This window comes from Hibiscus syriacus, unplaced genomic scaffold (assembly GCF_006381635.1).
Source record: "Hibiscus syriacus cultivar Baekdansim isolate YM2019G1 unplaced genomic scaffold, ASM638163v2 tig00109971_pilon, whole genome shotgun sequence".
Lineage (NCBI taxonomy): Eukaryota > Viridiplantae > Streptophyta > Magnoliopsida > Malvales > Malvaceae > Hibiscus > Hibiscus syriacus.
Window position 1 is genome coordinate 671620 of NW_024062542.1, and position 23957 is coordinate 695576.

Genomic DNA, 23957 nt, shown 5'->3' on the forward strand with positions numbered 1-23957 from the left:
TTACATGATAAGTGGCACCCGAGTCCACTGCCCAACGCTTAGGAGATGCAGCAACAACATTCACTTGAGATTGCGTGGTCCCTTGAGAGTCCAACCTCCCACGAGAGTAACACTCACAACCTTGACTGCCACCACTAGAGGCAGAACTAGGAGAGGAGTACACTGGTTGAATTATCCTTGGAAATAGTATGATTGTTGGCCGAAACACAAGAGAAATCTTCATCAAATCGATGCCAATAATGGTCAACCAAGTGGCCAAGCTTCCCACAAAGTTGACACTGCACACGCGTCCAACCTCACCCCCGACCACCATTTCTTGCATCAGATCCGGATGACACGCAACCAAATCTGTGATCCTGACGGTTAGACAAACCACGACCAACATCACTCTGAGAAAAATTAGCAACCATGGGCAAAGTCTCCTGTTGTTCATCAAATCTGGCCAACTGCACCTCAACATCCATTAACATAGCATAGATGTTATCTAACGAGAGAGCCTCTTTCATGGTAGAGATAACAGCCATGAACGACCGATATTCACGATGAGGACCTTTCAAAATGCTCACAATTTGTTCGACTGGAGGAACAACACTTCCACACGAAGCGAGAACATCACATACCTCCTTAATATACGTAAGATAAATACGCATGTTGTCATTTCCCTTCCTCATGGTCTGCAACTTATAGTGAATACTCATAACGGCCATGGTAGAGCGGTTTGCAAAAAAACTTGAGCACCGCCTCCCAAATCGCAGCAACAGTTTCGACTCCAACAAATTGAGGCAGAAAATGTGGACTAACCGTAGATAGCAACCAGGATGCGAGTGCACTATCATGTGCAATGAAGTCTTCATACGCCTCATTTGCATGGATCTCACCATTTGCATCAACAACAATCATCGGTGGAGGAGAAACATCACGGGTCAGCAGCTGCTCTAGACAATGATTCCGAATCGTGAGCAAGATCTGTTGTTTCCAAAGCAAGAAGTTGGATTCATCAAGAATCACATTTACTTTCTTGTTGGCAAACCCTCAAGAAGCACCAAAAGAGAGATCCATGAGCAAAGAGCGAAACAGAAACACTATTTTCACGAACGAAAGCGAAAACAAAGAATCCCAATACCAGTAACGAAAGATACCATGTTAAGATATCAGGAAGAATAAGAATATAACAACTTTTTATTAATGAAAACAATGCTAATTTGAGTACACAGTGCTAGTTGTTTATATAGAACTCATATAGTATGTTATAAGCCTTAAATACTCCCCAACCACTCTAACAACCTCAACTGTCATACACTAACACGTGCACAATATTGCTAATAGGGAAGATTGTGAAAAGGTAAACAAGAGAGGACATTTGATCCTTGTTTCTTAATAAGAGAATAAGCCATATCAAAATCTAATGGTAAAGATTCAAGGACCACTACCATGGTTAAGAACATACCTAATAGGTTTGTCATTTTCGCCAACTCTTAACATGATTGCATTTGTTTTGTTATATTTAGTTTTCGGCATTTTACAGTGAAAAATTGTTGTTGAACATGCTCTATAATCATTGTATTCACTACAACGAGCAAATTGCTTATATCGATGATGATTAATCTTTATTTTCTTATGATTTCTCTACCTCCCATTGATTTTAAGTAATTTTCTTTCATTTCCTTTTCTTTTCGTTGAATTTGCACATATTTATTGATATAATTGAAATTTTCCAGCATTAAGTGTAATGGGGGATATTGATTTGTCAATATGACTTCCCTGCAAACAACTTTGAGACTTTACAAGGCCTTCCATGATCAACACTGAAAAATGTTCAACTCTAGAAAAATATGTGAAAAGCTTGGAGTTTGTGAGCATATGAATTTACAGAGGCTAAATAATGGGATGAATTAGAAAGAGAAAAAGGAGTGGATTAAAAAATATTGTTCAATGGATTTGGAAAAAAACTTACCTCATGAGCAAATCATCATTGTGAAGGAAGTGGGTTAAAGGGGAAAAAGAGGAAAAGCACATGACTTTTTTTTTAAAAAAAAAATTAATTATCAGTTAATACTTCCTTTAAGAGGTTAACGGAATTTAAAGATTGAGACTAAAATCGAACGAATCAATAATATTACGGATCATTTACTCTTAATTTTAAAATTGATGATCAAATCGTACCGAAAATAAAGAAGACTGTTAACGTAGTTTACCCAAACTTATATAATGCTAAACAAACAAAGAGGACATTTGTGCTGGACTTTGACAAGAGAAAGATGGTACCGAAGACAAATTCGTTACATTCTCATATATTATAACGTTCATCAGTCTTTGTTGGGATGATAATGCTGTGGTTTTAAGATTACAAAAAAAATGTTGGAAGAAAATGACAAAGTGGGTCGCTAAAATCCTCTTTCCAAACTCCATAGCCAAAACTGCAGAGCTTCGCAATCTTCTCCCCATTTTCCCTTTCATTTCGTTCTCAGTTTTTACTCGAATGTTACCTCCAAACCCTAGCCTTTTGCACGCCAGCCCATCCCTACTCCTTCCCATCCTTCCACGAACCTCAACCCGGTGCTTCGCCTCCGCCGGCGATATTCCCGCCGGTCCCACATCCCGTAAGTGGTTCCATTTCCCGACCGTCTCCGATATTTACGGAGGTGGTGTGAGAATCGGACAAGACAACTACGAAGCTCCACCTGGGAGTAGCATCAAGGTAAAAAAATGGTCGAGGAATCGGGAGAGCTATTTGACTGATGACGATGAACCTCTTCCTCTTCCTATGACCTACCCTGATTCTTCCCCTGTTGCCCCTGTAGAAATCGATAAGCGACTCCAATGTGACCCCGAAATCGAGGTTTGTTTCTTTGTTTATAGCTCGTTTCAAAGAGTAAAGTGTTGGGTTTTAGATATTAGAATTGGTTGATCTTCGATGGGTTTTGTTTGTAGGATTGTAAGGAAGTGGTTTACGAATGGACTGGAGAGTGCAGGAGTTGCCAGGGGACTGGACTTGTTAGCTACTATAATAAAAGAGGAAAAGAGATTATTTGCAAATGTATACCTTGCCTTGGAATTGGTATTTTCTTCTTATTATTTGTCATCATGTTATTGATATCAATTTTCAATTTGGAAGAATATCTAGCTATCTGCCTCTTCTTAGGACTGCAATGCGTGTTGCTGGGACTCTAGTCCGAGTATTGGAAATGGATATGTCCAACATGCGTATATTCAATTCTTTCCCCGAAAATATTCATGTCTTTGGAGGTTCTTTTAGGTCATATTCTAATACCCCTATCTAATATGGATGCTTCAAGAAAAATGTAGAATCAAGCAACATAGATTGCAATTATGTTGTAAGTGTAACTCGATTAACTTTACTTGGAAGCATAGTCCAACATGTAAAGAGTAGCGGAATCTATTCGAAGTCTATATTGGTGAAAAGAATATATGTAGATTCCCTCAAGTAAACATATGGCTCATCATGGTTTAGACTTCAACAGTGAGTTGCCACTTGCCACTTAAGCGTTAGTCACTTATTTAGTAGAAATCTGAATGCAACTTAGTCTTAGTTTAGTACATCTAATATGTATTGAGATATCAACTTAGTCTTAGTTTGGTTGGCACGTTACTGTTGCAAGTTGCAACTACCAAGAGGACATGATTTTGAGTTCGCTTAAATGTGCCATTTTGTCCAATTAGGCGTTTAGAGGATTATGAGTAGTTTAGACATTGTATAAAGAAAATGTATTGAGATGTTTTTTGAGAAATTTAATCTTATGTGTCTGTTATCAGAGATTTTGCTGCTATTTTGATCATGTCTTTAATAGTTAAGGCTAACCTCTTTTACATATGCTTTGATGCCTTTTTATTGAATCAATTATCAGATTAATTTTCAGATTCCAGAATTTTGTTCTAGGCTCTTCATTCAGACAGATGTTTATTGGTTTTGGCTTCCCAAATTTCTAACTGTTTATTGCTTTTAGAAAAATCTTGACTAACACCTGTTATGGTTGTTTGTTTCTTTAACATTGGTTTTGAACGTAGACACTGAACAAAGATGATGAATATGTCAATATGAAGAGTGATGAGTCATTCTCCTTGATTGTTTGATGACTAGAGGAACTACTTTTTTTGCGTTTGTTCCACATAGCGATCGCAATGTAACGCTCATCATTCGTTGCAGGTTACGTGCAGAAGATAACAGCTAGGAAAGATATTGAAGTGATGGTGGATGTGGATAATGGAAAGCCACCTTGAACTTTTTCGAACATTTCTTTGGGATAATTTGTTAACAACATTCCAGAGTTGTATTTTTCTAACACCTTTTGTTGAACATTTTACGTAGACTATTCTTTACATGTGCAGAGGGTGAAAGAGAGCCAAAAAAGAAAAATGAATTAAGAAAATTTTCTGATTGAGATTTGAAAGAGGGAAAAGGAACCACTTGTAACTTTATTAAATAATGTATTCTTATGATTATCCTCCTCTCATCCCTGCCACGTCTCTGTTCTAATCCTACTTCGTCACTTTGTAACCTTTTTCTTCATTGATGGCTTGCAGGCTGATAAAGCATGAAACAGTAGCCTTAAATGCAACTCATCTATTGTTTAAGAATTAGAGTATCATTTTCTCATCTGCCATGAATAACCTATAAATTTGTAAGGTGCTCAAGTTGCAAAAATCGAACATTGAGACTTGAAACCTGATTATACTTGCACGGTTTTTGTTTCTTGCTATGGTCAGATCAACAATACCAGCAAATATGTCGAATGTTGAACAAGTTCTTGTGCAAATCGTTGTGCTTGTTTTCTGGAGACTAGCAGAACTCTGGGTTGTTAACTGCTTTCCAGCCTGATCTAAATGAACTGGATTCCATTAAAAATGGGAAGATTTCTCAGATGGAGTACAAGGTCATGTTGAGGACTCTAGGGCAAGGAAAGATGGCTCAAGATGTACCCAAGATCTTTTGGGTGGCCGATTTTGATGGAGATGGGTTTATCAGTTTCAACTACTCTGTGGAAGTACACGAGGAGCAATGGAGTGACGACAATGGAAATTGAGAACAATTTCAGGTATTTTGTGGAAGTACACAAGAGCGGTGGGGTGACGACGATGGAAATTGAGAACGCTGTCAGCACATCCGACCTCAACTGTTATGGAGTTGCTGTAAGAAAATGGGAAGAGCAATGGACAGCAGCAACGGTATGATTGACATGGATGAATTCATGAACATGGTGACTTGGGCTATGAAGATTAAAAGGGAATTTCATTTTCTGTTTGGATCTGGAAGCTTCTTCCCTTAATGTATGCCAATGTAACATTGATTCCTCTGGTTAAAGAAGCGGTTTTTATATTTCAAAGAATAAAACAGTTTGCGCTACTGTCAAATTAATAGTTATCTCTGTTTTGATCCAAAACATGGGCATCATTTGTAACTTTAACATCATTTTCATGAATCTTCAAGTCATTCAAACATCTTATGAACACAATAGTGATTTTGTCATTTTCATTAATAGCTGCCATGCAACGAATTATGCATGTAGTATGGAGCCAAAGTCACATGACATATCTCTAATGAACTAATCACCATTTATTCAAAGTTTCCACACTTAGCTCCTAAATCTATAGGAAAACAAGAAAACGGAATAAAGAAGGTTTAATTCAGCAAAAAAAAGGCCATGCAGAAGAGCAGACACTAAAAACTTAGTAAAATACTACTAGTTAAGCATCAGAACAAGCAAAAACATATACATATCGCCTAATAATGAGCCATTCACTTGAAAAAACAAGCAGCGAGTCAACAACAGTTCCATTCACAGCAATGCTTATTCCCAACTCTAAAACATTACATATCAAAATCTAAATAGAAAGAATTCACGAAACTGATGTGAGGCCTTTTACCAGTAACCACTGCAAGAATATAAGCCATCCTAGAAATGATGGAACCACGTGATCTCTCTAATAAGCCATCCTTGAAATGATGTGAGGCCCCTTCACCAGTAATCCCCACAAGAACATAAGCCATCCTTGAAATGATGAAACCGCTTGTTGTCTCTAATAATCAATTCCCTCCCAACAATCCTCGATATGATCTTGATAGCATTGTGACAGTCACCGCATACACGGAGGTTCTTGATGATCCTAAGAGTTTGCCTAGCTGGGGTACTGATTAGACCAAACGCAATTGCCAATCGCTCACTGTGGTACAGCAGTGCTTGCTCTTTTGCCTCTTGGTCAATGTCATGAAGAACATATCTTGTGTCAGGCACATAACTTCCTTCTTTCATTGCTTTCAAGGCTTTCAGTTTCTCATCATCCTTGAAAAGGGTTGGATTACGAAATTCACCAATTCTGTTCTTTCCATCAAGCATGCTGATTGCAGTACGTTTCTTCGGTGGTGGGGTAGGGATTTTATTAGCATCAACCTTTGATGAGTCTAGATCAACAATCAACTCCTCAACATAATCTTCAAGATCAACATCTCCATGAATTTGAGCATAATTTCTCAATGCCTCCCAGACTTCAACAGTTGGCTCGAAAGGCAGTTTTTTCTCGATATACTCTTTAGCTTCATAAAGATGACCAGATTTTGCAAGAACACCTATAAGCCCCATATAATGCTCGACCCCGGGAGAAATCCCATACTCTCCATCCATCGATTGAAAATGTAAAAACCCTTCTTCTATAGCTTCTGCACTACCACAAGCTGAAAGAACTGCAAGGAAAGTCTGTTCAGTCGGTTTCAATCCAAAATTCCTCATCTGCTCAAACAACTGCAACCCATCATCTCCCAAGCCATTGTCTGCATAGCCATTTATCATCAAATGCCAAGTATCCATATTCCTATCAGGCATGTGATCGAAAACTCTTCGTGCGTCAGTCATGCTAGCACATTTTGCATACATTTCAATCACTTTATTGTTCAATCTAGGGTCACCTCGACAGGTCGATTGCAAGAAGTAATCATGAACTTTCTTCGCATCCTCAAGTGATTTGGGATTTCCAATTAACTCAAACAAAGACGAAAAACAATTAGCATCAGCTTTAACACCTTTACCCATCAATTCAATAGCTTCTTTAACTTTCCCCTCATGACACAACCGCGTTAAATCTATCAATGAAGGAACCGGCTCAGTCTGCACATGCTCCACCATTTGCCCTTGATTCCCTCTCAAGCTGCCCGACTGATTAGGGTTTTGACTTTGTGGAGCTCTTTCATTATAATTTCTACCTTCAGGGTACCCCTGGCTTTGATCCTGATTATTCCACTGATTTGGACTTCTGGGCATTTGTGTATTCATCGGATTAGCATTTGGGTACTGAGGATAGCTTCGATTCTGCTGTGGATTCCACTGATTAGGCCTTTCTCGTTGAGAATAACCCTGGTCCTGATTCTGTTGAGGATTCCACTGATTAGGAATTTCTCGTTGAGAATAACCGTGGCCCTGATTCTGGCGTGTATTCCATTGATTGTTACCATGAACTCCGGCCTGTTGTTGCGGATGATGGTAGCCCTGGTTTTGAGGGGACCGTTGGTTATTGAAATTAGGGTTTCGTTGGCCACGAAAATCCCTGGGATCAGATGAAAGTGGCGGTTGCTGGTTTTGGTTGTGCGGCGGAGGCGGTGGTCCCCCGTAGTTGTTTGGGATAGTGGATGTGCTAAGAGACTTTGCGCCCTGGGATAAAATCTGGGTTCTATAGAAGTGGCGATCGAAAATGAAGGGAGAGGAGTTAAGGCGTACCTTGGAGAAGATATAAGTGAGAATTGGTGTTGGGTTCCGTACACGACGTATAGCCCTTAGAGACCCCATTTGCTTTGCTTTCGCTGCTTTTCGAATAAGAAGAACCTCTGATAAACCCTAAAAGAAAAGGAAGGGGATAAACTATAGAAGAAGACTAGCGTGTGTTTTTGGGTTTTCAATTGGGTACCGGGTCGACTTTATTTTCGGGTTTTAGGGCTCCACTTTTTTAAGGTTAAATTAGACAAATGATGAATGTTCTTGAAAATATAAAGTTAAATATCCCAACTTTTATTTAGAGATTTCGATATACTTTCTCTTATATTTTAACGCTAAATACATTTATTAGCGTCTAAACTATATCTCAAAATAATAGAAATTTTTAATAAGATTATGCTTCTAATAATATAAATCAAAAGGATGTTATATATTACAAGGGATAACAATAAGAGAAATCTAGGTCAGCTAACGTAGTATGATTATGGTGCACTTCTAGTTGCTTCTGATAAAGATTCTATAAAAAAAATATGATTTTTTTTAATTTTGATATTAGTTTTTATATGATTATTAATTAAAAATAGTTTGCGACATATAAAACTATAAACAAGTGCTATTTTTTTGGAATAATGAATTTTGTAAGATCGCAAATATTGACACAATCACACTTAAATTGTTCAATGAGATTGTTTGCACATTTGATAATGTAATTTATTTTTAAAATTTGTGAATAATAAAGTTGAAGGCATGAAATTTGCAAAAGCTCTCTCATTATGATGAAAGGAAAAAAATAAACATTGTCAAGTCTTATGTTCTATAAGGTTCAAGATGATGCAATTGTTATTTTTTTTATGTGTCAGATGATGACGTTACTGATAAAAATGTATTAATTAAATCAAACAAAAAAGGATTTTGTGTTGAAAAAGAATGATATATAACATTTTAAAAAAATAGTTCAAATTTATGAGCATTATAAATTTGAGAAGAAAAAAAATGTACAATTTGCCACAACAATAAATAATAATAAATATACAATTTTTATTGAAGATCTGGATCGTATAGTGCATAGTATTGCTAATATTTGGTAACATTTTCCTACTAAAACAAAATTAATATTAATTTGGTAATTTTTTATTTTTCAAACAATATTATGTTAATTTTAATGAATTTAATTTATTTAATTTAAATCCTAAACTCAATCTAGGGTTTTGCCATTTCTCTCTTTATTTTTTGATAGTTTTTATGGTTTTTGCCCTGTTTGGCTTTCGACAGCTCTTGTAACACGATCTCTTTTGATCACGAGTGTTGTTCTACTGGTTTCCTTATGGGTGATATTGAAAAAAGATTGGATGGTTTGCAGTTAGGTGATGAGGAAGAGGAAATTCTGATTCTAGAGTCGGGGGGAAACGGGTCGGTAATTTCTTTTAAGAATTGTCTTGTGGGTTATTTTCTCACGTCTAGTATGATTAATTTTCAAATTATACGAACTACTCTAACGAGCGTTTGCACCCTATTGAGGGTATATCGATCTCAGATATCTGTGATGGGAGGTTTTTATTTCGCTTATATCATGTTGTTGACATGGAAAGAATCATCAGGGATGACATGTGGTATTTCAATGCACACCTCTTTGTTTTTTCACCATTTGTGCGAAGGCGGAAATCGCATGAGTGTCCCTTACACACGGATGATTTCTGGACGTGGTTTAATGATCTCCCTGTTGGGTTTATCTCTGAATCAGTGGCGAATCTTTTGGGGAATTTTGTGGGAAAGTTTCTGGAATATAATTCTTCTGTAATTGCTCTAGGGTATAGGGATGTATTAGGGCTCGTTTGCAAGTTAACGTGAGATACCCGTTGAAGAAGAAGAACAAATTAGCATCATCGGGTGGGAAAGTTGTTTATGCTTTGTTTCAGTATGAAAAATTAAGGCTTTTCTATTTCCTATGTGAAAAGTTGGGACACGATGAAGGGTTTTGCCCTCTTCGAGTATTGTGGGAGAAGAAAAAGTTGGTGTTTCAATGGGAAGTATCGCTACACGCCCCTCTATGACAACATGGTCTGGCCCATTGCCCTTGGTTAAAGGAGGAAATGGTTGATGTTACGGATCATTCAGGTTCAAAGGGGATGGGTGATGGGGTGTACAGGGACACTAGGACTTCCTATGGAGGTAAAGGTGTAACTGGTTAAAGTCTAGAGGGTAATTTTCCTTTAATCATCCTCGATAAGAATCATTTGATGGCGTAAAAGACTTTCATGAATATGGTCATTGTGGCAGCGGAAATAGATAATCCGGTGGAGAGAGGATGAAGGTAAGCGCTAGAGAAACGCCTTAAACTTTGGTGGAAGTGTTATTGAGTTGAGTGGGAATGGGGACCAAAATGTACTAGCGGTAGGCCTGCAAACCAGGCCAGTCAATCACAATGAAGCTTTTAAGTCGGAACGTCCGAGGTTTGGGTCAACCTCAGGCGCGACGATGCATCTCAAGCATCTACTGAGAGACTAACCCAATTGTAGTTTTCCTAATTGAAACAAAACTACTTAGTGTAAATATGGGGATAGTGCGTAGGTCTTGTGGATTTCTGAATGGTTTTGATGTTGGTGCTTTTGGGAGTAGTGGGGGATTATGTTTAGCTTGGTCGGGTGATAAGGACGTGAATTTGTGGTTATACTCGGTAAGGCACATTAATGTATTGATTACTAGAGGAGGATGGGGTTTTATGGCAATGTACGAGCTTCTACGAGGCTCCAAAAGAAAGTCAAAGACATGATTCCCTGGAGTTGTTGTGTTGTTTAGATGATCAACCAGATATTCCTTTGTTGGTTATTGGGGACTTTAATGAGATTATGCTCTCTTAGGAAAAGAATGATGGATTGTTGCACAATGAGCGCCAAATGGAGGACTTTCACAACTATTTGTTTGATTGTAGGCTAAAAGATATTGGTTGTACTGGTTCTTGGTTTACGTGAGAAAGGGTGAGAATAATGAAAACCAATATTCCTGAGAGATTGGATAGAGGGGTGGCTACTGCTATGTGGCTTGAGCAGTTCCCTCAATATTCCTTAAGTCATTTAATGCATTCCATGCCAGACCATTGTCCCTTACCCCTAAATACAAATCACGGAGAGCGTAATGTAAGGCAATGTCATTTAGAGTTTGAGTCTTCTTGGCTGTTAGAGGAATCGTGCAAACCAGAAGTGTGTCACCTTTGAGATACCTCATCGGGTTCGATCTTGGATAGGTTAAATGTTGTCCGATTGGGTTTAGACCGATCATTTAAGAGAGTGTATGTAATGGACTGAAAATCGGGTTAGTAGGTTTGAGTTGACCTGAGAGCGTTTTACATTAAGCCCTTAGCCTTGTTTGAAAGTTCAACCAAAATGAGTGTAGGATTGGGCTTGTTTGGGGCCTAATTTGTGTAAAAGGGAGGCCAAGGAATTAATTATACCCTTTTTATTTTCAAAGGCTAATATCTCTTAATGAGAGATGGTCTCACGTCTGATTTCTTCTCTTTTCCCCTCATTTAGTCATTTCATTCTCCCAAAGACTTCACATTTCTCTTAATATTCTTCCTAAGCTCAAGATAGAAAATGTAGAAACTTTGAGGTCTTCTAATTATAACAAGATAATTATAAGGTAAGAATCATAACCTTTTCCTTCCAAGCTTCATTTCAAGCCCTCCTTTGCAAGTTTTGGCCATGGTTAGCAAATATGAGTTTAATGGGGGGTTTAGAAGCCTAAGTGAAATTAGCTCATTTTTTAGAGATTCCACACTCTAGAAACATTCTAAAACTCCTTTCTAAGTTTCCTAAAAATGTTGGTGACATTTATGCTTATTTTTTCTACTGAGAGGAGTTGGAGAAAGCTCCAAAGCTAGGGGAAATGAAAATGTTGAACCATGTTTTATAATATTTTGATATAACAAATAAAGGTAAAATGTTTTTTACTTGATTGAATTTATTCAAAGTTTTCAAAAATAATTCAAAGTTTATTAAACAAGAATTTGAGCAAAAAACTTTTTTCTAGACAAGTAGTACCGATAATGTTCTTACAGTATAGATACTATATGAATAGTACCAATATTGTTCATGTGGTAGCGATACCAAAGGTAATAAAAGTATTGATACTCTATAGGTAGTATCGATACTACTAGTTGTTTTCCAACAGCTCAAATTCCAGAATACAAAATAAGTACTGATACCCCCGATACCACAAGCATATTACCAATACCATCAAGCCTAACGATCTTTAATGGTTAGTTTTATTTAAAAATTACCAAGGAAATACCGATAATCATTAAAGGAGTATCGATACTCCCTGTCCTGGCAGTTTATTTTGCAGAGAAATTATCCCCAAACAGATTCAAATCATCCCCATCGGCTAGAAACAGTCACAACTTTATTCCAACTTATAAATAAAAGTTCAAGACACTGGAAAAAGGTTACCAAGACCTATCCAAGTATTGATCATCAAGAGAAAAGTCCTTTCACTCTTATTTTCATTTCTCTTGTAAATAGTGTGTTTTTGTGAGATTTAAATTTGTAATGTAACCCCCTCATACCGACGCGGGTGGCTCGATCCAATTCGGGGTGTCACATTAGGGCCACCGGAGTGACCCACCGTAAAAATCCCGAAAATATTAAAATTTTTGTTAAAACATGTAAAATCATAAAAACAATTTATAAATATAAAAGTAAATTTTATCAATATTCGAAAATAAAACAAATTTCAGATTCGTATATAAAATAAAATACAATTTACATACCCCCTAATCGCATGCACCGTACTCTGCAAGCAACACCGGTGGAACTCCTTTACTGATGTCGAAAACTGCGTTGGTTTGATCCTTTTAACCTAAAATGGTGAGTAACAGAGTGAGCTTTGGAAAGCTCAGTCATACAAAACTACCAGATGATGCTGAAGAATATGAAGATAAATGGAAAGCCATAAAATTCCCTTGTTGAATCAGAAGTATACAGGTTTCAAGAATGAGTTGCGGTTTCACTAGTATTTCATCAAGTAAAAGTCATGAAAATCTCAGTTCATAGGAAACATTGAGAGTACCATGTTTTCATGAGATTGAAATAGGATGTCTTGTGTGTTTCAACTAAAACCAATGAAAATATATAGATCTTTTTAAAACAGAAACTGTTTAAAACATATTTTCAAAACCATAGTGGAACCGTCCAACCGAACACCATTATGCAGTTCCTCCGAACTGCATTCATAAGGGCTTACCCTAAGCACACAGCAAAATGAGCGAACCTTAGGGAATGCCTTGGGGCCCGAGAGCCTACCCAAGAAGGTTACTCGGGACCGCAGGGCCTACCCAAGAAAGATCTCGGGGCCGCAGGGCCTACCCAAGAAAAATCTCGGGGCCTCAGGGCCTACCCAAAGGTCACCTTAAGTCTGTAAGGATTTACCAACTGGATCAGGGCTAAACCTCCATACTTCAGAATTCTACCCATACAAAATCCAGTAGAATTCAGTTTTAATAGTAAACCGTAATATCTGGATCGTGATTCAGTAAAATCTCATTAATTTGACAATAAAATAAATCGTATAATTGCCCTCCACCTGTACACCATATTTAGTCCCATGATTAACCCAATGGAGTGCCTTGGGGCCTGAAAGCCTACCCAAGAAAGTTTCTTGGGACCTTAGGTCCGTAAGGTTTTACCAACTTGATCAGAGCTAAACCTTCAGCCTACCCAGATAATGTCCCAATAAAACCATTTAAGTAGTAACCGTTGAAAACAAAAAACCATGGTTCATAAAACCAATAAATTACATGATTCTATAAATCAGGGACAATCATATTTTATAATGAAAACAGGTAACCAGAGAACAAATTTCAAGTAACCATAGTTCATAAACCAGGAAATCAATTATTTTAGAAAATCGCATTTAAAATAGGTAAAACATTTACATATCATATAAGGAACACACTAGAGGATCTATATATTATTGTTCGGAGATACTTGGTATTTATCATGTAAGGGATCATGAAACTTTGGTAATTTAATAGGATTTTAGAATTAATATCCCTATAAAAAGAGGGTTTGATAGCTAACTAAATTATCACTCATTCGAGAAGTGGTTTATCAAGATTATACAATATTCATATATTTTTCGTAGACAATTTCGTATCAGGAAAGTATTCATAATCTTTTACATCAAAATATTGAAGATTTAGACATAACATGAGTGTTCCTATTATTTAGGCAAATCAAGGGCATTTTAGACATTTGGTTCTTAGAGAATTATTAGTAATTTAATCCAATAAGGGAGTAATGATAATTCATGGTATTTAATATTCATGTCAATTTATCATAATATCGAGTCAACTAAAACTGATCAATTCCCAACATTGTGATACCTATCAACCACTTTAATACCGACATCACTAGTCGAACTGATAATCTTTAGAACCATCGTTGACCTGAGCTTGAAGAACTCTACTTATTCTGATGGTATTGGTTCAACTTATGAATTTCAACAATCTTCAAGATGACCAACGTACTTGAGTCGTACTCCCAACCTTTTATGGGAGATACAATATTCAGGTTTTTCTTAGTGTTTCCAGAATTTATCCAATAACGTTCACTTATTTCTAGGTCATGAAGGTATTTGGATCATTTTCATACTCGAGATTACTACATTCACCTTGAAGCTCCAAGTATTTTAATCTTTTTGGGGTATTTCAATCATTTTTATATCAGAGTTACTTTTATATTCCACAGCTCGACGATATTTCAGTAATTTCTTTTCAATCCAATCCTATGTATCTTTTCTGGTAATTTGACAGATATATCCGTTCAGAGTTATTTGAAATTTCAAGATTTAATAATTTTGAATTATCAGGATTTCAAGTCCCATTTGAGCTACAAGTCCCAACACTACGATACTTGTCAATCATTCGTACCATGATAATTCACTATTATTCATTTATTAACACCGAATGCACTAGCTGAACTGATCAATATCAGGATCATCGTTGAATGGTTCATAGGGAGACGAACGAGTATTTCAATGGTATTTATTTCATTTATGTGTTGCAACGTTATTCTGAAATGTCAACATGATTATTTCGTGGTTCAAAACCCTTATGGATATACAATATATAAGCTCATCAAGGTTCTAGACTTATCCAAGTCATTCATTTAATTATATGTCATTGAGAGTACTTAGGTTATCTAATAGTCAAGTTTATCCTGGTCACTTTGGAATTTCCAGAGTAATTCAGTCGTTTCCACAATTTGAATACATACAATACTTCCACTTAGTTCAACTTGGTTCTATAATATAGTCATTTTATACTTCAAGGGTATTTTGGTCATTTTTACCTCATAAGGGTATTTTTATAATTTTACCCCATAGTGATATTTTTGGTAATTTCTTATCCAATTATTCCCAACATTTAACCTTTAACAAAATTAATAAGAATTTACGAGTTCTGAGATTGATTGATTTACTGATTAAATCATTAAACTAGGATTTATTTCTGATCAGTCTATTAATTTCTCTTTTTCGAGCAGTTTGAGTCTTCTACAATGTTATGCCTTTATTCCATATTCAATTTAAGTCCAATGATAATAAAATATACCGTATTGACCAATCATTTACATTCATGCATTTACCAATTATCAATGTGTTCCAAATAGCATACAAAAGGTAATAGAGTATTACTTCAATTTTCATGCCATAACGATCGACCATTTAAACTGAACTTAATCTGAAAACCCAACTTGAATCTGAAGATAAATCACTGAAAAATAGCTTACTGAGTGCAAATTTGGAAAAACAGACTTCGAATTCAGACTCAGGATGTCGAAAAACATAAAATAGGACATTTTCGAATAAGATAACTTTTTGGTCAAAGTCAACGGTCAACGGTCTGAACGGTCAAAGTCAACGATTAAACCAGTCAACAATCAATGGGTTTACTAGGTCAAAGTCAACAAGTTGACTCAACCGAGTTGACTCAGATTGAGTTGACTCGGTCGGTTCAACAGGGTTGATCAGTTCGGATCGGCTGGACCGATACTAGAACGTTTCCAGAGAAAGGGAGGAAACCCACGTGTACATGGAGGCACGTGGTGGCGTGTGGCGGCGGCGACGACCTCAGGGTGATCGGCCGATTACTCTTTGGGCAGCTAAACACCAATCAAGCTAACCATCAATACAAAAACATCAACCAACCAAGCTAAAAAAATAATCAAAAATATTCATAACTTACCCACGCCAGCGACGTTGACGTGACCCACTTGTCTGGTTTTGAGCGGAACCAACTAGGGAACACGTTGGTGATGGCGGTAAGGCGAGAAGATGGCCAAAGCGAACGGAATCGATGTAAAATTGTGAGGCGGTAATGGTTTTTGTCGAAGTAATCGATGTAAAATTGAGGGGTTTTGTTTGTGGGTGGACGTCGGTCACAATGGTATCAGCGGTGCACAAGACGCTAGTCGGAGGATCACAATTTCAAGGTAGATGCGACGGGGCTTAGAAAGTTTTGGGTTAAAGCTTCAACTGGAGAAGACGATCGGGGGGTTTATTTTTCACTACTCTATGAAAATGGAATAATTCAGGTGTAAGTCCTTGAAATTTCCACATATTTTAAAATAGAGCTGCAACTTTTAAAATTTTACAATTGAGTCCTCAATTTTCCCCTTTATTACGACTTTAATTCAATACTTTAAAATTAATAAATTTTTAGCCCCTAAATTGGGGTATGATATGTAAACACCTTCCTCTTAGAGGTTTCTTTCTTTACTTTCTTTTCCTTTTGTAAAGGGGTTTTGGTTCTAGCTAATCATTTGAAAAGCTAGGGAGTTTGTAAAGGTTATCTCTTTGTCATTGAAAAAGAAAGAAAAAATTAGTGAATTTGTTGGAAAATCCTAAGTGAGGAGCTTAGTTAGTGGATATAGACTTTGGTTGAGAAAGTTGAACCACTATAAATCCTTGTGTAACAATTTTCTATCCCTTTAACTCCCTAAAATTCTAAAAAAGCCAATTCACCCCCTCTTGTCAATATTTTCTGTTGTCAATCGAGCTTCTTTGAAATTCCAACAATTGGTATCAAAGCTTGACTCATTAGAAGGTTTAACAATATTGAGACGATCCTTGAAGAAGTTCTATCAATTTTTGAATGCAACCAAGAAGATGGCTTCGACTTCTGCTTTTACTACATTGAAGACTCTCAATCGGTCAACAAGCCACCTTATTTCAATAGAGTAAATTATGTCTATTGAAGAATAGAATGACGCTCTTAATTCAAGCTAACCGATTAGATATATGATTGGAGTGATGGAAGGAACAAGAAGTTCCAACTCAATGCAAAGGCAATCCACATTCTATTTTGTGCATTAGGCTCGGATGAATATGGAAGAGTCTCTTCTTGTTCAAATGCCAAGGAGATTTGGGATAAGCTCCAATTCACTCATAAAGGAACCAATGAAGTGAGGGAAGCCAAAATCAGTTTTCTCAACCATAGCTATGAGAATTTCAATATGAAATCAGATGAAGACATCAAAGCTATAACGAATAAATTTTCCGTGATTATCAATGGTCTCAAGGGATTTGGAGAAGTGATCCTTAATGAGAAGCTTGTGAGGAAGATGATCTACTCTCTTCCAAAGTCTTGGCAATCGAATAAGACGATGATTATCGAAGCTAAGAACCTAAAGTCACTGACTCTTAATGAGCTTATCGGCTCTATTCTCACTCGTAAGTTGATGGTAAAGGAATAAAAAGATGATGAAGAAAAGAAAAATAAGAAGAAGGAAATAGGCATTGCCTTCAAATCCACCAATGAGAGCAATCAAGACTCAAATGAAGAGGTGGATGAAGATGATGAAGAAGAAGAAGAGATGACCAAACTCTTCAAAAGATTCAAGAGATTCATGACTTTTAAATAAGCGAACGATGGATCAAGCAAAAAGAAGGGTCCCTTAGTGTGCTTCGAATGTCAAAAAATGGGGCATATCAAGTATGATTGTCCCCTACAAAAGAAAAATGAATCAAGTAAGAAGAAGGCATTTGTGGCAGCTTGGAGTGATGAAAATAACTCTGATGATGAAGATGAAGTAGCCAACCTATGCCTTATGACCATCAAAGAAGATTCAACAGTAACTTCTAACTCTAGTGAATTAAATTCTTGTTCTTTTGATGAGTTACAAGTTGCTTATGATGAATTGTTTTTGGAATTTGAGACCATGAATTCCAAATATAAGAAATTGATTTCAAAATTCAAAATTGAAAATTATTTTCTTTCAAAAGCAAAATTGGATTTTGAAAAGCAAAATGGAATTTTGAAAAATGATTTTGAGCTTTCAAAAATCAAAATCAATGATTTGGAAAAAGAAAATCTTGATTTGAAAGTTAAGCTTCAATGATTAACAAAAGAAAAATAAATCATTTCTAAAAACAATTAATCTATGTTAAAAATGGCAAAATGTTTGCATTGTCATTTTCATGGTCATTTGGAACATACTTGTCCTTTAAAGAAAGGAAAAAGTTTTAAAATTAGACAAGTATGTGTTCCTAAGGGAACAAGGGGCATTGAAACTAATGTTCAAGGATCCAAAGCAATTTGGATACCCAAAATCCAATTAAATGTCTCTTGTAGGTGTGTGGCAGCAATGCTGATGAAAATGAATATATTCAAATGCTCTAGTCACACTTGAAAATGAATGGGTAACCTCTAAGCTTAATGCTTTTGTTTTGATTAATTGGTTGCCTGTTTGTTTTAAGCATGCATGAGTTTTGATCTTAAATGATTATGAATGGTTTTTCATCTCATGTATGTTGAAAAGTGTATTATTATGGACATTTTTAAGTTTTAATGATTTTTCATAATTTCTAGCTCATCATAATGAATTTTGGTCAAAATTGGTTTTATTGCTTTGTTTTTTTTATTAATTTTAAATTTTTGACCTTAATTTAAATGTTTATGCATGTGACTTATTTCAAATGATATCTCTCTAACAATTGATATCAATTTTTCAAATGCATAAGTTTTTTGAATAACTTTATGCACATGCACTTAATTTCAACAATTGGTATTGCATAAATTTTATTAGACTTGGATATATTGAATTTCATATGCTACTAACATGTTTGTTCATCTTTGTTGAAATTCAAATTTTTTAAATGTCGAGTTTTTAAAGTTAAATCTTTGTTTGGAATGCTTTTATTGAGAGGGAGCTTTTGATTTTTTAAATGATTTTATAATAAAATTTACCACTTACTCTTTATTTGTTATTTTTTAACCTTAAAGTTGAATTAATTTTTATATAACAAAAAGGGGAGAAGTTAGTTTGAAAAATTCAATTTATAAATAAAAAAAGGAGGGCTTTAATGTTTTCTAAAATATGTCTCTTTTTCATTAAATGTTTTATTAAGGGAGAGTTTTGTCAAAAATAATTTTTTCAAATGTTTTATTATATCAAAAAGTGGGAGATTGTTGAACCATGTTTTATAATATTTTGATATAACAAATAAAGGGAAAATGTTTTTAGACTTGATTGAATTTATTCAAAGTTTTCGAAAATAATTCAAAGTCTATTAAACAAGAATTTGAGCACAAAATGTTTTTCTGGACAAGTAGTGCCGATACTATTCTTATACTATTCTTACAATATCAATACTATACGAACAGTATCAATATTGTTCATGTGGTACCGATACCAAATGTAAGAGAAGTATCGATTCTCTATAGGTAGTATTGATACTACCACTAGTTTTCCAACGGCTCAAATTCTAAAATGCAAAAGAAGTACCGATACCCAAAGGGTACTGATACTACTTTACACAGTAGTATTGATACTACTTTACACAATAGTATTGATACTGTCAAACCCAACGATCTTTAACGGTTAGTTTTATTTAAAAATAACAAAATACGTGCGTTCTTCCTCAAATTCCGGGAAAAAAATTCCATTGCGAGCTCCTTTAAGCACCCAACTTCCTCAGAGTTTCGAGAAAGTGTAAGTAAAATGTCAAAGTACTGCCTCAGTTTTGAGAAGTTTAAGACTTTAAGTAGAATCATATGAGTGGAGGAACGGGTACAATTTTTGGGTTGGCCAGCATAAACTCTAGATTGAGTTCTTGCACAGTTTCATAAAACTACAAATTTGGGACAACATGAATGGATCTAAAAGGTTTTATTCAGCAGACATTTTTGAACTTGATTACCTTTGCTGGTGTTAAGATCTGCTTCAGTACTTGAACAAAAAAATTCTAACTATTGCCTCCAGTTCATTCTGAAATCTTATATCTTCTCATTTTGTTAGTCTACCCCCAATCTAGTAGAAAGGCAGAAAAAAGATAAAACAATAATGAAATAGAAAATATATAAGAAAGAAAAAGATAGTTGAATAGGTGAAGTGAAATAAATATTGGGGCAGAACCAGTACAGTATATAATAAATAGGTCCTTCATACTTCACAAAATGTAGATATGGTGAACTGCTTTTATAGCATTTATGACCTTGGCTTTTGTTAATTAACTGATACAATAACATATATTTTCTTTTTTGTTTTCTACTTTGTAGTTCCATTTCTGCTCATTAATCTCAAACTCTAAACTCATAGAAGCAAGCGTACATGAATATTTTCAAGTCAACTTTCTTTTGTATTAGTTGCTGCAAATAACCGTCATAGACGGAGGATGTTTATTGGTTTCATATAGCTGCTGACTATTGCCATTTTTTCTCTTCTTCTTCAGAGTTGTGCATAAATTGAGTCACAATTTTCGTGATGCTACTCAGATAATACGTGCGCCATTGAAACTACCAATTGAAGCAGGCCATGTTCTTTTGAAAATCATATATGCCGGTGTAAACACAAGTGATGTAAGTTTTCTAGTATCCGTTAATGAATAATTTGGTTTTGAGTAATCTTAATTAATTAATTTTTGCATTCGACCTTTTCACTTTTATGTGTGGATGAGTAAGATTTGCTTAGATGGCTAGGACAAGCACAAAAAACGATGTGATATTGCCAAGTTGAATAAGAGAGGTGCAAATGGTTGCAAAGGCTTGGATTATAACCAAAAATCATAAAGACTGGAACAAAGAGAAGGATTAATTGAGTTTAAGAATGTAGGATATGTATTGACAGGAAGAAAGACCGGAGGTAGATAGACATAAAATATAAGAGATTGATCGAAGAAAGGAATTCCTTCTTTGTGTTTTAATTTCAGGACACCTTCAAGCCAAGGGGAGAAAAGGTTATCACTTGCAACTACTGGCTGTAGGTTCTTTCCATTTGTAGGATGAAAATTTTGGATAGTAAGAAGGGAACTGGTTGGGAAATGCCTATTTATAATTTTTTTACTATTAAAAAAATCAATTTGGTTTGTCTTTCTTTTCCCTACAAAGATAGTAAGGGTGTGGAGGTAAGAAAGAGAACAAGTATAATGATTTATTGTTTATTGTTTTGTTGATCTTAATGTTCATTCTGTAATAATTATTCCTAGGCAGTTTTCTTCCTTTTCTCAATACATTTACAATGTGTAATTACAAACTTACGCACTTATGTCTATGTTATTGAATAACATGTTACACCCAGGTGAACTTTAGCTCAGGTCGTTATTTCCTAGGAAACAAGAAAGACATCAGTTCCCTTCTCCCATTTGATGCTGGATTTGAGGTGCGGAAAAAATAGTAACTAAATGCCAACATGCGGTAATATAGTTCAGTTATGCTGATATCTTATGGTTTTAGTTGTAAAATTATCACTGCATCTGATATTAGGCTTTTTTTGGCCAAACATGTGATATTTATTCTCTTATGGTTTTTTTGCTGTTCCAGGCAGTGGGAATAATTGCCGCAGTTGGAGATTCTGTAAGTAATTTGGAAGTTGGAACTCCTGCTGCAATCATGGTTTATGGAAGTTATGCTGAATTTTTGACGGTATGATATGTTTTATTATTTATTATGTTTATAAGCATCTTGTTTCATCTTTTATTTCAATTTTTTTATTCCTTCTCTACTAAATCATATATAAATTGATAAGAGAATAAATATTGAATTTTGAACAAAACTAGGTCCCTTCAAAGCACATACTTCCCATTGGAAGACCTGATCCAGAAGTTGTTGCTATGCATACTTCAGGATTAACAGCATCAATCTCTTTGGAAAAGGTTCTTTCTCCCCAATCCCTTGTCACTCTTGAACTTTTCACCCATCACCTTACGTCGTATTTGCCTGAATTCTCCCCGTAACTTTTCTTGTCCATATATCTTCTTTTGTCACGTTTTCTTGGTGTACAATGTAGTCCTCCATTCAGACTGTTTTCTATTTTCTCTGAATATGTTTCTATCTCCCCCCCCCCCCTTTTGACCTTGTAGGTTGGTCTGATGGAATCTGGGAAAGTCGTCCTCGTAACTGCTGCTGCTGGAGGGACTGGACAATTTGCGGTTCAGGTTTGTCCTAAATTAAATTACATTTATTTATTACTTGAATTTGTCCAAACTTTATACGATAGTGGTCGACTTTAATATGATGGATACATGCTTTCCCTATTGTTTGTTGAACAAAGTCAAGCTTGGTGAGTTCTATCTATCATTTACCTTATTGTACTTTTGTTTCATTCCTGTCTTAGTTTTATACATAATGACTTTTGATATTTATTTATTTACCCAAATAGCTTCAAAGATATAATTTATATTTATATAATCATTCATTATTTCTTCCTCTACTGCTAGTAGTTCTATTTTATGGCTGTATTCATTTTATCGCTTCAACATTATACATATTATTTTTATATACTCCTATGTCATATCCTTCCTTTTTCCGGGAAGTAAACAAAAATATTAATCAGAACTATATGTGCAGCTTGCAAAACTAGCAGGAAATAAAGTTGTTGCCACTTGCGGAGGGAAAGAAAAGGCGAGGCTTTTGAAAGAATTGGGGGCCGATCGAGTCATAGACTGTAAAACTGAAGATATCAAAACTGCATGTCTGAAATTCTTGTAAACTCTCTTTTTTTGGTTGGTTGGTTGTTGGGGGGGGGGGATTCTCGACTTCATTGATTTGATACAAATTATTTTTTACTGCATAAAATTTGATCATATTTGCTGATGTTTTTCTCAATACTTTGAAATATGATTCTTTTAAAAATTAGCTAAATTTGATCAGAGGGATTGTAGTCTACTCGACTGCTTTTCCAACTGAGATAATCTCGACACCTCTTCCGTGAATATAGATATTAGTAGCCATCCTTTAATCATCGTCTATGCCACAACGTCAGATATTGATCTAAGTACTGTTTGCCTGACTAAGATTTTGATTGCCATGCATAATGGCCTGTGTGATGAGTTATACATTCGGTTGGTTTTACAAATGGAATCCAACGCTTTTTGGTTTGCCAGGTTCTCGAAGAGGAGTTTCCAAAAGGAGTTGACATTGTCTGCGAATCTGTTGGTGGTGGCATGTTGGATTTGTGCTTGAATGCTTTGGCTATCCGTGGGCGACTCATTGTTATAGGAATGATCTCTCAGGTTGTTTCAGGATTTATTGCGGTTTTGTTGTTTTGCAAATGCTTTTGCTTTCAGGCTGGCTTTTTCCTGCCACAATATAGCTATTTATGGAAAGAACATCTGCATAGGCTATTTGACCTTTACTCTTCAGGAAAGCTTAAGGTACAACTACATATACCCTTCGATCTTAATGATACAAATTTTCTATTTAGAATACATTAGATATCAACACTTTTGAATATTGATGTTGTGAATTGAGTTCCTAACATGCTGAAGTTCAATTGTAATAGGTTGAACTAGATCCAAAAAGATTTTTAGGTCTGCATTCTGTTGCGGATGCTGTTCAGCATCTCCATTAGGATAAAAGTAGTGGCAAGGTGAGCCTAAAATTTGCATCAAGTGTTTGCTCTGCTAATTCATTCACTTGATCCACAATTAGGTCTTAATTTCCATTTAACATTACAGGTTACGGTTTGCATCGATCCAACAATCAAACAGCAGATGGCCAAGTTATGATTTGAAGATGGAATTCCAACCTCAAACAACCAAGTTATATGGAAGATGGTTGGTTGGTTTGAATAAAAGGGTTTAGGATAAGTAGGGGAACACATTCATTCCATGTTTTGAAATCAGACATTCTGTTGACAAATGAAGTACAGAACCTAAGATGACAATTCGTATATCATCAGCTAAATGTCTGCGTTTCCTTTACCCTCTTAACTAAAAGTGAAAGAAATCAGTTTTGTTTCATGGCTT

At 35.6% G+C, this 23957-nt stretch overlaps 2 protein-coding genes and 1 pseudogene across 2 annotated transcripts; 2 read left to right on the forward strand and 1 right to left on the reverse strand.

The window, feature by feature from the left end:
- The first annotated feature begins 2342 nt into the window (after nt 1-2342).
- Nucleotides 2343-4242, forward strand: LOC120211188 (protein disulfide-isomerase SCO2-like). The gene is made up of 3 exons (XM_039209792.1): nt 2343-2839; nt 2932-3058; nt 4166-4242. The coding sequence occupies exons 1-3, from the start codon at nt 2369-2371 to the stop codon at nt 4237-4239; spliced, it is 672 nt and encodes a 223-aa protein (XP_039065723.1). The 5' UTR covers nt 2343-2368; the 3' UTR covers nt 4240-4242.
- Nucleotides 4243-5665: 1423 nt separating this feature from the next.
- Nucleotides 5666-7878, reverse strand: LOC120211219 (pentatricopeptide repeat-containing protein At2g15690, mitochondrial-like). Its single transcript, XM_039209814.1, has one exon. It carries the CDS (start codon nt 7791-7793, stop codon nt 5976-5978), a length of 1818 nt encoding a protein of 605 aa, XP_039065745.1. The 5' UTR covers nt 7794-7878; the 3' UTR covers nt 5666-5975.
- A 2391-nt stretch (nt 7879-10269) lies between these two features.
- Nucleotides 10270-23717, forward strand: LOC120211198 (annotated as a pseudogene).
- The last annotated feature ends 240 nt before the right edge of the window (nt 23718-23957 follow it).